This window comes from Pagrus major, chromosome 7, assembly GCF_040436345.1.
Source record: "Pagrus major chromosome 7, Pma_NU_1.0".
NCBI classification, from domain to species: domain Eukaryota; kingdom Metazoa; phylum Chordata; class Actinopteri; order Spariformes; family Sparidae; genus Pagrus; species Pagrus major.
Window position 1 is genome coordinate 22,829,657 of NC_133221.1, and position 16,466 is coordinate 22,846,122.

The 16,466-nt window shown below is 41.8% G+C and overlaps 1 protein-coding gene across 1 annotated transcript in view; it reads right to left on the minus strand.

The window, feature by feature from the left end:
* Positions 1–16,466, minus strand: part of sema3b (sema domain, immunoglobulin domain (Ig), short basic domain, secreted, (semaphorin) 3B) — an 82,729-nt gene that overhangs the window by 21,662 nt on the left and 44,601 nt on the right. Inside the window, exons 2-4 of the mRNA XM_073470523.1 lie at positions 5,845–6,377; positions 2,828–2,985; positions 803–865 (exon numbers count right to left, since the gene is read on the minus strand). Coding sequence (XP_073326624.1) covers positions 803–865; positions 2,828–2,985; positions 5,845–6,034 — 411 coding nt within the window. The 5' untranslated portion in view covers positions 6,035–6,377. The remainder of the gene's footprint in view (positions 1–802; positions 866–2,827; positions 2,986–5,844; positions 6,378–16,466) is intronic.

Below are 16,466 nucleotides of genomic sequence, written 5' to 3' on the forward strand. Positions count from 1 at the left end.
CCTCACCTCGATGTGTTTTAAACGCTGTACATTGCCAAGAAATCCAATTTTTCCTGCACAAATCTAGCAGTGCTGACAAGGTTTATCTAATTCCTTAACCAAATTAAAGTTTCTCATTTACTTAACATTTAAGAAATTTGTTAACTCCATAAAGCAAAACAAAACACACACTGTGGCGCTGACTGTAAAACTGCTGTGGAAAAACAACAGCTGCCTTTGGTTCAGCAGTCAGATTGGGTTTTACAGGGTTTAACTGATTCTGAGGAGGTGATCTCACCGCAGGGCAGGTCCAAAAGTAGGAGTGTTGAACCTATTATTACATGTTATCTGTTTAAACTTGGTGTTTCCGTCTTGTGATGACTCCCATGACTCCAGTGGATTAAAAGGTAGCATTGTGTTGTGCTGGAAAGGAGTGGACAGTTAACTCCTCCACGAGGGCCTCCTCAGCCCTCTTATTTTACCCAGTGTACAATGTCTGAGGGCTGATGGGGAGTACATTTTATAAAGGATGTTATGTATTGCATTATGGTTCACACACTGTTTCACTCAGAACTATTTTATTTAAGTTAATGATAAGTGTGGTCTTCTATTACAGAAAATGTAATTCACTTATCCAATGTTGAGGTTTGATCAAGACTTTTGCCAAAGAACACGATCCGACATCTCTTGTCAGAGATGTAGATGTAGATACGCATTTTCAGGTTCCACAGAACTGTTTATTTTTGTAAACTAAGGTAAAAGTGAAGCAGAACATTTTGATGAAATGAGATCAGGTACAGTGAAGTGTTGTGAAGAGACTTACAGTGATGTCCTTGCCAGCCCAGTTACACTCCTCCCTCCAGTCGACAGGAGCGGGCCAGTAGATCTGAAACACAGCAGGCAAAGATTAGATGATCCTGTGACCAGTGTTTTTTTTATTTTATTTTATCTTGATTAAGTTACCGATTAGAAGCTTGGTGGGACTTTTCAGAAATGATTTATCCTTTATCCATGCAAAACAATAAACGTTGTTTCCTCTAAACTAATAATAGGCCCTTGAGCAACGCACTTATCAAATCAGATGCCACGAGGTAAGAATAAATCAAGGTTTTCATCTCATTTCCTTTAAACCACGACCATACTTCCGTCCAACTTCACTTCCTTTCTTTCTTGTCCTCGCTCTTCCCATCTGCGTGCTTCTCCTCCTCATCCACCCAGCTCATTGTAACGGAGGATGAACCAACCACATTGCCAACCCTGGTCATAAATCAAACTCGCCCTTATGCCTAAACCCAATAGAGGCTTCACATCTAACGCACCAAGCATGTAATTTACTCCAAACAGCTGTGAACAGATGTCTGTAGATAGTATTTTACTTGAATATCTGTGTCTGTCTCTTTGATTACTTAGCACTGCTATGTGCACTGCTTTTCCCAGTGTGTACATTTATGTATATCAAACTCTGCGCAAGTGATTTAGGATGGATGCCCTCTTTTCATCTCCATCCACATCTTTGATTTGATTCTACCTTTGTCCATTAATCCCACATTTCTTTTTCTTCTCTGTGAGGCTTGAGTGGTCTCACATGTGCAACAGTGTGATTCAGATATTTTCAAAGGGGCATGTTGGTTAAATGTGTCCATGCTTTTTAAATATTTCTCTTTCTGCCACGTCTCTAGGACCACATGAAAACACACTCATAAAGGGTGTCTGGCCAGACTTTGATAACAACAGTAATAAAGGATACTTAGGAACCAGACAATACAGCACTTGTTGTAAATAAAAAACACTTCCTCGTTTCCATCCCTTGCCAGAACAATCTCCTTGATCTATTTTTATGTAATAAAATGCATATGTAATAAAGTATTTTTATGGCAGAAACACATAAGGTCACCAATTAAAGCAAAGTTCTCGTAAGTTCATCTCTTGATTAGATAAAAAAGTGTATCACCATGAAAATTATAAAAGATTTTTTTTAATGGGCTCCAATGAGTTCCTTCTTATTCGGCAGTATATTGCTGAATCCCAAGATATGGCGTTCACGATGGGACGCTGTGAGGTCACAGCGAGCTTGACCGTTGACCTTTTACCACCAAAGTCAAAACAGTTCATTGTTGAGTCCAAATGGACTTTAAAACCACAGAAAGAAATTTCCTCAATAATTCTGAGATATCGTGTTCAAAGAAATGGGTTGGACAGACAACAGGTGGGCGGGCAGACGGACACACAACCCGAAAACATGATGCCTCCGTCCACAGCTAGCATGGAGTCAAAAAAATGGTTCAGTATCATGTTGTGACATGAAAAGTTTGTTATAACAAAAAGTTCTTTATGTTAAAACAAGATATTTTAAAGCAACATTAACACATTTTTCTGTGATTTGGCGCCCCCCACAGTTTTTGACTGTGGTAAATACAAATCCCAGGTCTGTAACAATCTGTCAGATGTAATGAAGTGCTAACTACAAACAAAACTCATTGAAACATAACAATGTTATGTGTTGGAAACTTGTATTTTGTAGGTACGATCCAACCTGATAAGTTTGTATTTCATAATAACATTAAAATATCTTGTTATAACATGAAAACTTCTTGTTATCAGAATACATTTTTCATATTATAATGTGACACTGATCCATTCTTCTTTTTCTGATGTGGCAGTAATACACTTCTATATAAAACAAAGTATATAAACCCTCAGCAAAGTCATGGCTGAGTCATTAGTATTAATCAACAAACTGCTGTTTTTTCCTATTATGTGGCAGTAAAACATTAAGTTTTTTATTGTGTTACCAACAAAAATTGTTCCCGACTTATCGTGGTTTTTACTGCGTTTGGTTCAGACCAACCTTGTGCTCCTGCTTGGCAATATTGTCTAATGATAGAGATAGCAGGAAGTTCTTGGCCCCCACGAAGAGCCGGCCTCTCTCTTCATCCAACAGCAGAGCGCTGAAGCAGCAGGAACGCTCCAGCTCGAACCGCCTCACTCCATGGAACTGCTGCAACTCTGCAATCATACAGATATAAGGGATTACAGAGAGTGGCAGCCCTGAATCTGTCTTCTGTTACATGTGACATGTTGCATCCTGCTGTTGCACGCCACATGCAAACTCTCACAAGCTAATTCAACTCACATTGAGCTGTCGACAGTCAGGCCAAATTTAAATAAATCATGTTTTTTTAATGGTTTTTTTTTGTTGTTAGATAAAACAACAAGTAACAGTAAACAATGACCTCAGATAGAGTTCAGAACCAGCTCCAGTCATCAGATTCTTCAGATCTGAATCAGTTCGTTGGCCACAAGACTGAAACGAGTCATGTGGTTGATAAAGAAGATTACCATTTAATTTTTGTATTTCTGAGTCCTGAGGCCAGTGACTTTTCTACCGAGAGGACAAAATCCCTTGAAAGTAATGACACTATATTGGTTTCAATGGAAAAATTGAGCGTCCTTGCTATGTTTCCAAACTGGCAAGAACAAAATTCTGAGGGAATCGAGCCCAGGAAAATTGAGCTTGTATTTGTAAACTTAAGCTTTAATAGTTACCTCAAGCCAGTGGAAAAAAAAACACTGTTCTTGGCCTGAGCAGCAGAAGAAATAAAGGGACTGCATCCTCCCCTGCTGGCCTGGCTTAAACCAGGAGCTTAAGAAAACAAGACCAAGGGCCTCTTCGCTTAGACATTAAAACAGCTTTATTAGTCTGTTATTGTTCTAATGGGAATTTATAACTTTGTTTAAGACTCTGACGCCACCCAGCAGCCGCCTGCATGACATCAGGACTTTAAATCCGCTGCCTTTGTTTTGTATCAATGTGCCATTTTCAGCAAATGTGTTACTACTCAGTTCCACTAGACTGTGGTGACTATAACCTTGGGCCCAACGGGGACACTTATAGTACTAAGAAAATTACACTTTTTGTTTAAGGCATTTGTTTAAGGCACCTACGTGTTAAAAGTCTTATGTAGTCGACAGCTTTTAAATAGATCAAAATGTCTCAGTGTTACTTAAGTCTGCTTTGATGTCTCTTCTCTTTCAGTCTTAGTACACATTTTATTTGTCAAAACAAAGGAAATTATTCACTGGCAACCTCAATTCCTCCACTTAAATGGTAATTTCACTCAGTGGCTAAATTGCATTGTGGGTAATGTAGGCATCAGGTTTTTGAAAAAGCAGTCACCTGGTCCAGCATTTCACTCCTGGAACACAGTCGCACTCGTGAACAGTTTAAAAACAAATGATCAAACTCAACACAGCAGAACCAGAGGTATCGCCTTTTTTATTCCACATCACTTTCTTGGCAAAATCTGGCAACTTTTGAAAAACCAACATGTTCTATTTAGCATGTTAGCGTACTGACAGGTACCACACATTAACAGACTATTGTTTAGTATGCAATACACAATATGTAAGCAAGTGTAATGTTTAATATATTAGCATGATGATGGTCTTGTGTAGGGGTGTCACGTTATCACAATATTCATTATAACTATGATATTAAAAAATGAAATATTGATACCATGCTGACATTACATCTTACAGCTTGTGCGTCTTTAGTTTGCGTTCATCTCGTTGCCATTCTACTATTTATTAAATGTAAAAAGTATTTTTGTACACTATTTTTACAGCTCTCTCTCCACCTCCCTACACTTGAATGAATTTTAATTGCTAGCATCTTTTCTATAGATATCACAATAATATCGTTATCGTGAACTATTTGGCCATGATAATTGTGCACTGAAAATCTGATTGATGATAGCAAAGGCATAACCCCCCCTACTCTGCCTCCTATTGGCTTACCCGATATTCATCAGTCTTAATGCGTACACCTAACAAACACAGCTAACGAAGGCAACAAGCACTAGCCATCAGAAGCAGAGTAGGGCAGGCCATTCTGGGAAAAACACTGCTGAGTAGGGTATGTGCACCATTTGGGACAGCTAGGTACAACCACACCTCTTGTACAAACCACAGAGACAGATTTGCAGTAAAATTGTCAAATTGCTGAGTTTAGTTATGATTATGATTACATTTGATAATGATTATTTTAGCTGGTGGTGCATGGTTGCATGTCATAGCCTGTTGATGAGCGTGCGCTACTAAGATCAGGTAGTGAGAAGACCAACTTATATTGCCGTCCCATGAGCTGCTCTGCTAGGGTAGCTGAAAAGAGTTCCTCTGGAACCCATGATATTTATGTTAATGACCACCTACTTGCACGTTATCCTTCTTCTTCCTTATTACGAAATGCATTGTTTGATTAGCTTACAGCAAACCCGAAAGTAATTTCAATGATGCACAAGGTCATCAAGATCTTTAAGTCCATCACGTGCCAACTGTACTGAACTATTCTGCAGGCGTTCCCTTCCTGTACTGTATGCTATACATGTTACCTTCAGCCTAAATTAAAGGCAGCACATATCTCAGCTGGACAGACGGCCCTGAGCGAGCCTCACGTCCTTGTGATATAGTTCAGCCTGTAATTGCTGGCTTTCAATGATGGAACACATCCCCAGTTTATGTGGTTGTGTTTGGCACTGAGCCGCCTTCTAACTCACAATGCTCCAGATGAAAAGCAAAAACCCTGCCAATGTGTGTTTAAGTCGTGTGTGTGAGTGTGCATCTGTTTGTGTATGAGTGTGGCTGTGAATCAGAGCGACCGCAAATTACTTCTGGCTACCGTTCACGACTGTTTACTTTGAAAAGGATATGGCGAAATCTCACGTGAAACAGAGAAAGTGTGTGAGTGCATTACAAAGCTTAAAGTACATATACGAGGCAAAGATTCACACGCGGACCCATAATTAACGAGCCATCGCACACGGGCCGAAACGCCTCAGCTTCCCTCCTCAAAGCCTTGGTTCTTACCTTTGTATGAGAGCTTCATGCGTGGTGAGGAGGACGAGGAGGAGGAGGAGGAAGAAGAGGAGGAGGAGGAGGATGAAGAGGAAGTGCGGGTCATGGTGCCGGAGGAGGCGTGGGCGGCGGCCAAACCCAGCAGGAACAGAGAGCTGCAGGTGACCATCATGGCCGCCATCATCATCATCATGGTCATCATCTTGGCACGTTTGGAAAAAACTCCCTTCAAAAGTAAATTTCTTTGTGGTTTTCAGGTGGATTATGGGATATTTTTAGATCCCGCTCAGCAGTATGCCCAAGTCCACCTGCCTTCGGACTGGTTTAGTTCAGCTCTGCTGATTCTCCTTCTTGTTTGTTTTAACCAAGCTTAGGTCTCTTCCAGTCTTCCTTTCAAGTTCTTAATATTCAGTGTGATCTTTATAATATCCTCCTCGGCTCTGAAGAGTTCTCTTGGCAGATCCACAGCTCCTCCCGTGAAGGACGACCGAGTTCACCTCTCACATCCGAGACGGGACAAAAACGTCACACATGGGCACAGAGACCTAAAAATAGAGACAGAAAGGGAGAGGATTTAGAAATGGACAGGACTGAAGTACGTGTGCTCGTGCCAGGGATGCCCCTGCGCGCACACACACACACACACACACACACACACACACACACACACACACACACACAGAACACTGTCTGAGGTATATTTAGTGAGAGTCAGATTGATGCCCCTGCCAGGCTGTGTTAATGCCAGCCTCCATTATGGCAACAACACTATAATCTCTTCACATTACAGCAAGACTCGGGACAGTATCCAAAACACACACACACAAACACACACACTGACCGTGGCGATGAAGGCTGTGTGTGTGTGATAGAGATATGCCATGCCCACTGCCAAGCCAAGCACAATCTCTCCCTGTCTGTGGCACTGCCAACTCAAAGTGGCTTCCCCCTCTCTCTCTTTCTCTCTCTCTTACTCTCTCACACTCTCTCTCTCTCTCCTCCACAGTGGCAGACGGTGTCACCAGATGAGATCTCGTCACTGCTGAGGACTAATGAGCCAACAGTGATGTGGATGGATGTAGTGGATGAGTGCTCGGCAGAGAGTCATACAAAAATCTATGTTTTTCAAAAGAGATTCGGTGTCAATATTGGATCACAAATGACATTAAAAATTATCCAAAGTTGTCTAAATCTTGTTTAAACACAGCTTCTATAATATGAATGTGGACTTGCTGGTCAGGGAGTACAGAAAAAGAATCTTTATTAAGTAATTTGAGACTTGAGTCGAATTCAAAGCGACAGATTTCTTATTGTTTCGGAAAAATCCCCAATAACTCGCTGCCTCGGTTGCCAGCGTGTTGTTGTAAACCACAGCTCCACCACAGCAAGAGTTGGAATGAGGTCACCGCTTTGTAAGTCCACATCTATATGAATGTTGTGTGGTAAAAAAAGAAAAAGTGTGCGCACAGGACACACACACACACACCTCTCTTTCAGTACTTTGGACTCTGTGGTCAGCTGCAACAATAAAGCCTTTCAGTAGAAACAGTCTCCTTTATTATATTACACCTCACAGTTGGCACTCGGTCAGTAAGAGGCAGAGAGTCTGCTTTGCTCTATTCACTTTTAGTCTTATTCTTCTCCGTCTCCTTAAAAATATCTCTCTCTGTTCTTCATCAGGTCTTTTCTGTAAAAACACCTCGTGTCTTGGAGTGAAATCAGCTACTTGGCCACTACGAGGCTGGATCTGTCTGTGAGTGACCGGGGCAATATCACACATAAAACACCAGTTATTATATTTCTTTATATGGCAAAGAGCCAATTTTGAAAAGTTGGCCCAGCTGCAACCCAAACTTGGTACACTCACACTTCCCAAAGCTAGCCAAAGCATTGCTGCTGGAGCTGACTCTCAGCACAGATTGGCCCAAATATGCAACCCCAGAACTTATCCAAATCAGTCATAAAAATGGGCTAAACCTAATTTGCATTTTTGCCACTGGGGAGTCCATTGTCCCAGTTCCCCTACCAATGTGGTGGGCTTTTAGGATACTTTAATTGAAGGTAACACCTGTCTTATGGCTGTACCAACAGAGAAGATGCTCAAGATGCTGCAGCTTGGCGTTGTTTATCACAGTAAAAATGTATTCTGTGCATGTACAGAGGTGGTAAGCGTTGTATACGCAAATGAACTCTGCAGTAGACATGGTCCGCCAGTGTCTTCGTTGACATTTTTGTTTATTGTGATGTCATTTCTTGGAGGATCTTCAGATGCTCTCTTTCAAATCTGAACAACTGGAGCTAAATGTTTATGTAAGTGAAAAAACAATAATAAATGATAAAAGTTTTTTGATCAAATTTTATCAAATAAAAACACATTGATCCAAAGATTTCTAAATGTATGAACATGAACACAAAATGTCACAACTTATTTGAACTATGTGCATATTTTGCTTTTTGAGAAATGCTTATTTTTTATGAGCACAGTTTATTTTAGATTGATTAAAAGGTCCATTTCCACAGGGTTAATAAAGGAACTGAGATTTTTGATAGATGAATTCTGGTGATTTCTTGACTTAAATCGGTTATCAGTGACCAGAGATGACGTTTGACAGACAGCTCTGCTGTCTATGATCGGTGTTGATGAAGTGTGGTTTTGTGACAGTATCACCATCATCATCTCGACTATGTTTAAAGCTGAATTAACCAATAAACCCACTGAAAATTCACCTGATTTGTTTTTTAGCTTTACATCCATGTAAGCTGCAAGCCGCAGTGATCACCTTTAAGTATACACTATATGTCGACTGAAATACATAAAGATGAGAATACACACACATGCACACACACACACACAGAGCCGTCCAGGCTGTTGGCACAGAGTTTTATGAATAATGGAGCTATTGAGGCGTGGAGACAGGAGAGCTCTCATAAGCTCACGCTCCCAGGCCACAACACAACAGAACAGAGCTGAACAGGAACATAAACTCTCACATACCCTGCAGTATGTATACACGCACACACACATGCACACACTCATGAATGAACAAAAGCGCATATGCAACCTCTTGGACAGCACGAAACCCTCTGAAACAGTGAGTTGTAGCAGAGAGGCGTTGTGAGGTGTGAATCGTCTGGGATGCTGTTAGGGCTCTGGTCTGCTAAGTTTGGGTGTGAAGCAGAAAACAGTAAATCTCTCCAGCCGATGTCAAAGAAGTGATTATGTGTGTGAAATTCATCAGTAAAGTGTGTGAGGGAGATTGGAAGATGTGTGTGTGCTCCAGATTCTTTGCTGAGCTGCAAAGATGCTGCAGTATTTCAAGGAGAAGGACGTCAGTGCTTTCGTCAACTGCAGCTCCGTGACACACACACACACACACACACACACACACACACACACACACACACAATTCACCTCAGAGTCCCTGGGAGTGACAGGGGCAGAACTCTTACACTCTTGTCGGCTGCTATAAAAGGAACGGCCGGTCCCATTGTTCCTCTGAGTCTCCCCGAGCTGTGTGTGTGTCTCAGCATGTGTGTGTGTGTGTGTCTTCCAAATCAGCCATCATAAGTTGAAGAGAGCATCATTGTTCCTCACACATCCTCGCACAGGCACACACGTGTGCAGGAGCATATATACTCATCTACAAACTCTGACTTCTCAGCACTTAGATCTGCACACACACACACACACACACACACACACACACACACACACACACACACACACACACACACACACACACACACACACACACACACACACACACACACACACACACACACACACACACAAACTCTTCACATGCTCCATAATGCATCTTAATAAAAAAGCCATTGGGCCCACTGACACTTGCATTCAGTTCAGCTTCAATAGACACGGAGCAGCGGCATGCCAAGAGGGAGTGGATTAAAAATAAAGACAGAGAGAGATTCTTTAGCAAGGGGGGGGGCCGTCCTGTCAAAAAACAGCCTAATAGACGTGGGCAGACAAAGCGGGCCGCCTCCAGGGTGAGACGGGCCTTTCAGAGCGAGGTTAGAATGCAGCCCTACAGTACAGCACACAGTAATGAATGAATGGGTATCAGCAGTTTAACCTGTAGCCCTCCACGACAACAGGTTAGAGAACAGAGGAAGGAAATAAAGAGTCAGAGACAAATAGAGAGAAAGCAACAGAGAGCGATACAGAAGGAGAAAGTACAGAAATGGAGGACAAAGATGTAGAGGAGAAGGAAAAAGTGTAGGTGACAGAGCAATGTATAGACGGTACACCACTTCAGTCCTGTCCCACGGAAAAAGGGAAGGCGACTGAGACGGAGGGATGGAGACGAACATGAGCGAGGTGGGGGAGAGAAAGGAGCCAATTGTTTGGCCTTTGGGAGAAAAGAGTTCCCCTGGCCTGGAACCAACAAGTCTAAGCCTCCCTGCGACGGGGAAATGAAAGGAGAGAGGGATGGATGGAGGGGAAGAGAAGGAAGAATGAGGAGGAGGGAGGGCTGAAACAGCAGGTTAGTGAGTGATAGAGAGGAGTTAGAGGGGGCAAGAGGCGGTGGGAGATTAAGTAAATTATTTGACATGCACAGCCCGTCCTATAACTTAAAAAAAAAACTATAACACTGGCTGATTGTTAAGGGGTTAAATGACCAATGTTTATGTTGGCGGTAACCACTACTGACCCTAGTAATTATAATGGGAGCACAAAAAAAGAATTTAATAAAAATCTAATTTGTTATACAATAATATTTTTGCCTAACTGTTCTGATGTTTGACGATATATTTTTGTTAAACAATGAGAAAAAAAAATCCATTTCAGGTAAAAAGATTTTTTAAAGGAGACATAATATGCTTATTTTCAGGTTTATAACTTTATTTGCGTTACTACTAGAATAGGTTTACATGCTTTAATGCTCAGAAAACACATCAGTTTTCTCATACTGGCCAGTGCTGCATCACTGTATCCCCCTCTGTCTGAAATGCTCTATTTTAGCTCCTGTCTCTTTAAGGCCCCCCTCCTGAATACCCAGTCTCCTCTGATTGGTCAGCTCACACATGCCTGAGCCAGCACCACTCACCGTGTCACTATTAATAGTCTGAATGATCTGTTTTTGATTCATGTAACCACATAACAAAGAGTTAATGTGTTACATTCTTATCAGACTCTGTCATTTTGATGATAATAAAACACATCTGAAACACATTGGAACACGTGGCATGGCACTAGCTGTTTTCATTCTGGCAATTTACTGCTGTTTGAATCAAGTTAATAAATTGCGTTGCCATAAATTTGATATGCCTATCATAAAAAGTGCTCATAGTATGCATAATATTTAACACAATGTGAGGGTGCACGCTGTGTATTTATCACATTATGAAGACTCACCTCCTATCTGAGGACAAGTAATCCACACAATGTTAAACTTTTTTGTTAATCTTCATATTTGGTTTCAGGGTTGAGGTTGGAAATAACAACCATTTCGATATTGAAGGTTTGGTGCTCAACATGTAATTGTGTTGGTTAAGGTTTGGGAAAGCATCCAGGGGCTGAATGTGAGCCAGTGTCTTCGCAAGTTAAGTGCAGCAAGCATGCAAAAAGTAGGAAGAGTTGGTGTTTTGATTCAGCTCAGATAAAAGTCTGTTTGGCTTGAGGGTCTGATTGCTTCGTTTCCAGGCAGAAGAAAAAAAGCAAATGGAAGCAGAAAGCCCTAAATGTGCAGCAATAAACAAGGGAGGAAGAGCAGATGATGCAGGGCAGCGTGGCTGTGCGTCAACATGCTGCAGACCTCTCCAATGTCTAGAGGGAATAGATGCAGAATACAACAAGCATATAACAAACAGCTCTTTTACAATGACTTGAAGCATGAGGTCTTTTTTTCTTGTGCAGAACAGGGAGAGGAGCGCTGCCTCATTACCCTTGAAACCAAGGAAACGATAAAAACAGACCACCAATGGAGAGAACGAAGTCAGTAGAAATTAGTGTGTGAAGTGAAAGTACAGGATTATACTGTTCTGTGTTGTATTTCATGCTTCTAACACAATACTTAAGTTTGCGGACAGCACTGTGGTGTGGTGTGCAGACAATAACCACGCCCTTAACACCTGAAAAACCAGGGTGATTACAGTGGACTGTAAGGAGCGACGCACTACCTCAAGCTGTGAGTGTGTGTCAAGCTTCCAATTCTTTGGCTTTCACATCTCTGATGATCTCATCTGGTTCCTTGACTCCTCCATCCTGATCGTAAGGGCACCTTTACTTCCTGCAGAGCCTTTAAAAAGCTCACCTGTGTCCCAGGATGCTGAAGGACTTTTAACCCTGGTATCATTGAGAGCATACTTAACAACTGCATCTGTGACTGTGGTCTCTTAACTGCTCCGCATCAGACCGTAAAGCACTCCAGCAAGTGTTGAAAACTTCCTACTGGATGCCTTTGAGGATATTTACCATAAACACCTCCTGGTCAAGGTGAAAATCAAAGATGCATCCTACCCTGACCGTGGACTTTTAACTTTCCTCCCATCCGGCAGGTGTTACAGGCACGTCGGCTGAGGAAGAGCTTATTCCCTGAGGCTGTGACCCTACTGAACCTGTCGCAGCGCTTCGCATTATCGCATTACATATATGACATTCACATATATGAAACCTATTTGAAATTGGAACCATTTAATATATTGACATACACTGTATATCCAGCCAATACAAATGTGTATGTTCATACATGTAAATTACGTATTTAGACATACATGTCACATACAGGATATTGTTATTTCTACATATAACATACGTATTTGTATAAATAGCTAATATACAAACTATACATATATGCATATAATATAATGTGCACATATTTGAATGTTAATGTCTGCGCATATATACATTTTATCGTGGGTATTTCATATATATTATAAACTTTTATCTTTACATATACATATTGTTAACAGGTATGAGCGAGCATATAATACCAACATATAGACATGTTCCATATATGTACAAATCCAAATTTTACTATGGGTATTTTATATATGTTATAAACCTATATCTGGATATATCCAAAGGATGTATGTACCGTTGTTAACAATCATTTATCGCCTTATAGGTAGCATAAATGGCAGCATCACTCTTGATATAGGGCATACGTGTGATATATTACATTTCCATATGGGGGTAGTAGTAACTTCTGCACCTGCACTTCTGGATAGACGCTAGGCGCATTTTATAGGCTTTGTACCTGTACTCTACACATTGACAATAAAGTTTAATTGAATATAAATGAGCCATAACTGTTACTAAGAGCTACAGAGATTTACAGGCTCAGTTATATGAAGGCTCAGAAAAGAATTTAAAAGGCTCTCTATCCTCTGTGTAATGTGGCTTAGAAATACAGTCTTGTGTTCAGTGGAAGTTCTCGGGACAAAGCTGGTTACAGGAGTAAATGTTTCACACACACTCATCCACACACTCAACCGGCAAAGTAAAGCAGCTGTAAGCCAAGAGTGACTACCACTCTTTATGGGATTTAGGCTGAAAAAAGAAAGTGAGAAAGAGAAAACGAGACAATCCGGGGCTGGAAGCCTGGTTGTTCTGAAAGACACCCAGTGAATGAAGGAGCCGGGGAGGCTACAGCGCTCTGCTGGTCGCTGGTACCGAGCCATCTGGCCCAACATCATGAGTGGAAAGTTTCCCAGCCTGCGAACCCGTGGCTAGCGTTTGTTCAGTCTGGCTAAATTGTTCTCAAAGTTTGAATGGGAAAAATAGAAGAAATAACAAAATAGTGTCCGCCAAACCTGCTCGGCTGGTGCACAGAATGCGAAAGCTGTGCATCCTGCCAAGTCAGATCTGTCCTACTCATGATTATGGATATCTTTTTATTCTTACTCTTATTCTTTTATCTGAGTAGGCTGCACAGTGAGAGCCAGGAGTGGTGATTGGATTAGTATTTTTGTGGATACCCTGCTACACAAGGAAGAAATATATATTGGAGAACTGCCCTGCTGTGGTCAGAAGAAGGCTTAAACCTCTTGTCTGGAATAACAAGCTCTGAAAAAAGAGACAATGAAGGAGCCACTAAGGCGAGGGCAGCCTGCTGGTAGCTGGTCGCTGGCCATTTGGCCGTGTTAAACCCAAGAGCAGCAGTAAGTCAGGACCTTACAGAGCTGCCTCTGGTCTCCTGACTGGAGCCGCTCCAAACAGCTCTCTGAGGGAAGACAACTCACTCTACTCTCTGAATGAAACAACAGAGCCGATTTCAAAGCAGTTCTGTGAGGAAGAAGCCCACATGTCATCAGCATGACTTGTTAAAATATATTGTGGCTTGAATTGGCTCTGAAGTAGCACTGCTGCACAGGATCAGGTCACAAACACAGCAGGCTAAGTGAAACATGAACTTTATATAACTTTATTAATTATTTCATCATTATTTTACCTCTGCTCAGTGTGCCACCTTCAGTTAGTTTGTGATTGAATGAATCATTTATGGAACCCAAAGTGACAAGTGTGTTATTAAAGTCCAAACCACAAGATTGATTAAAGCATTGATAGAAAAGCCTGAAGTATTTCTGCACCACGTCATTATGTTGAGTCTAACTTGAAATGAGTATAAGCAGTGACCCTAAATCTCCTCCTGACTGGACCGCAGTCCAAATGAACTCACCTGTCCATCCGTTTCCAGGGGAACCGAATTCCAAAGGAGTTCAGAACATTCCGGGTCGGGATCAGCGTCCACCTGAGCCCAACAAGCCTCTGACAGCACTGACTGTTTCCATAGTTACTGTTCTGCTTTTTCCTGCTTGACCTCTCATAGTCCTTCCATTGCAACCGAAAAGAAAACAAATGTCCATATGAGACAAACCCTCTTGATTATATGCTCACAGTATAGAGAGTGCTGTATACACACCTACACAGACTCACTGAGCTCTTGATATGTGCTTGCAAAGCAGCCATTCTCAGGCTTGTGCATGTCTAAATTCAAAGAGAATGCACAGAAAAGTTTGTCTGGAAGCAGGTGGAAAGTCCATGAATTGGGAGGATGAATAAAATTAAGTATGAGGCAGGTAGAAATTCCTGTAAAAAATGGTTTTCAGAAAGCTGTGAAAAAAGCTCTTGAGTAATTCCAATGATGGGAATGGTGCCTGGAGGGCAGAAAGAGAGCAGCGACACAGTGCCACTCTGGTGCGTAAAAGTCCAGTGAGTCTTAAAAAAAGTCCAAAAAAGCAGCCGGTGTGTGAGTTAAAGAGCGGCGCAGTGAGATCTGAGTATTCTCCCTGTCTGCAGTCAACTCCACTGATGAACGGCTGCACTCCAGCTCCACTTAGAAAAACACACAGCCCTATGCACACACATAAAACTCCTCTTAACACACACACGCGAGGAGTTCACACACACACACACACACACTCACACACAGAGTTTTCACGGGAGCTGAGCAGAGTAGAAGTGCTCAGAGGGAGAGCAGGCAGGAATAATGGACTTAATTCAAGAGGAGAGAGAGAAAGAGGGAGAGAGAGGGAGGGGTTGAAAAGGTGGGAGGTGAGCAGAGGGGAGTGGAAAGGGGCAGGGACATGCACTGTGTTGCTCTGTGTATGCATGTGTGTGTGCTACTGTATGTCCATTGGCCTTTAAACTCCATCACTGCGATCAGTGACTTTAATTAACATCTACTGAGACTAAATACGGCAGCAGAGAGACTCCCCCAGCAGCACAGACTCGTGACTTGGGCTCGAGTCAGTCTGAAAGGCCTCTATTCACTGTGTGATTCCGGTGAAAGTTGAAACTGTGAACTGTGAATCACTAAAACCATAATTTGATAAGCGTGCAATGGAAATTGGCTCAGTGAACAATGCTGACGTACATGAAGCAAGTAACCGAAAACGTCCACTGAAGCTTCGGCTCTGCTTGCATTTTTTAAGATCTGCATTCGGGGTGTCACCACATGCAAATTTGAATGTTAACCGTAATATTTAAATATGAAATATACAAGGTAATTTATGGGTCATTATACAACACAGGGGTCGCAAAAATGAAATTACAGTTCTTAAACTCCTTCATACTGCAAAAACATGGGACAGATAGTATTTACAGTTATTTATATACATAAACACGTGGTGCATCTTTTGAATTTGCATCGGGCTGAATGTAAACAGCAGCAACAAGATGGTGATGATAATGTAATCACCATCTTCACAACAGAAGTTCCACATCTGGGAAACACTGTCCATCAACTTTGACTGTTAGCACCAAGCATCAGTATTATAAACACAGTGTCCACCTTTCCTTGTCACGCTGTTCTGTCGGCTCAGAACACAGTCTGTCCATCGCGCGCAACAGCTTTCAGATTCAAGATGTTGTGGTGGAGACCGATCTCTGTAAAGATGTGGGCACAACAGTCTCTGATTTCTCGTTATTTGTCCCATTTGTCCATTTCATTTAAAGATCGCTGTTGTTACACCGTAGAAGCCTCAAGTCACAAAAACAAAGTTTGAGACCTGCAACTGCTGTGTGATGTGACTCGACTTGAGGCGAGACTTGACACTTACTCTAACTCATGACTTGCCTCTAAAGACTTTGGATAACAGAGCAGTTTGGATAAAAATCACAACAAACACAAACAGAGAGAAAGGGAGATATCCAGATTACGACTATATGC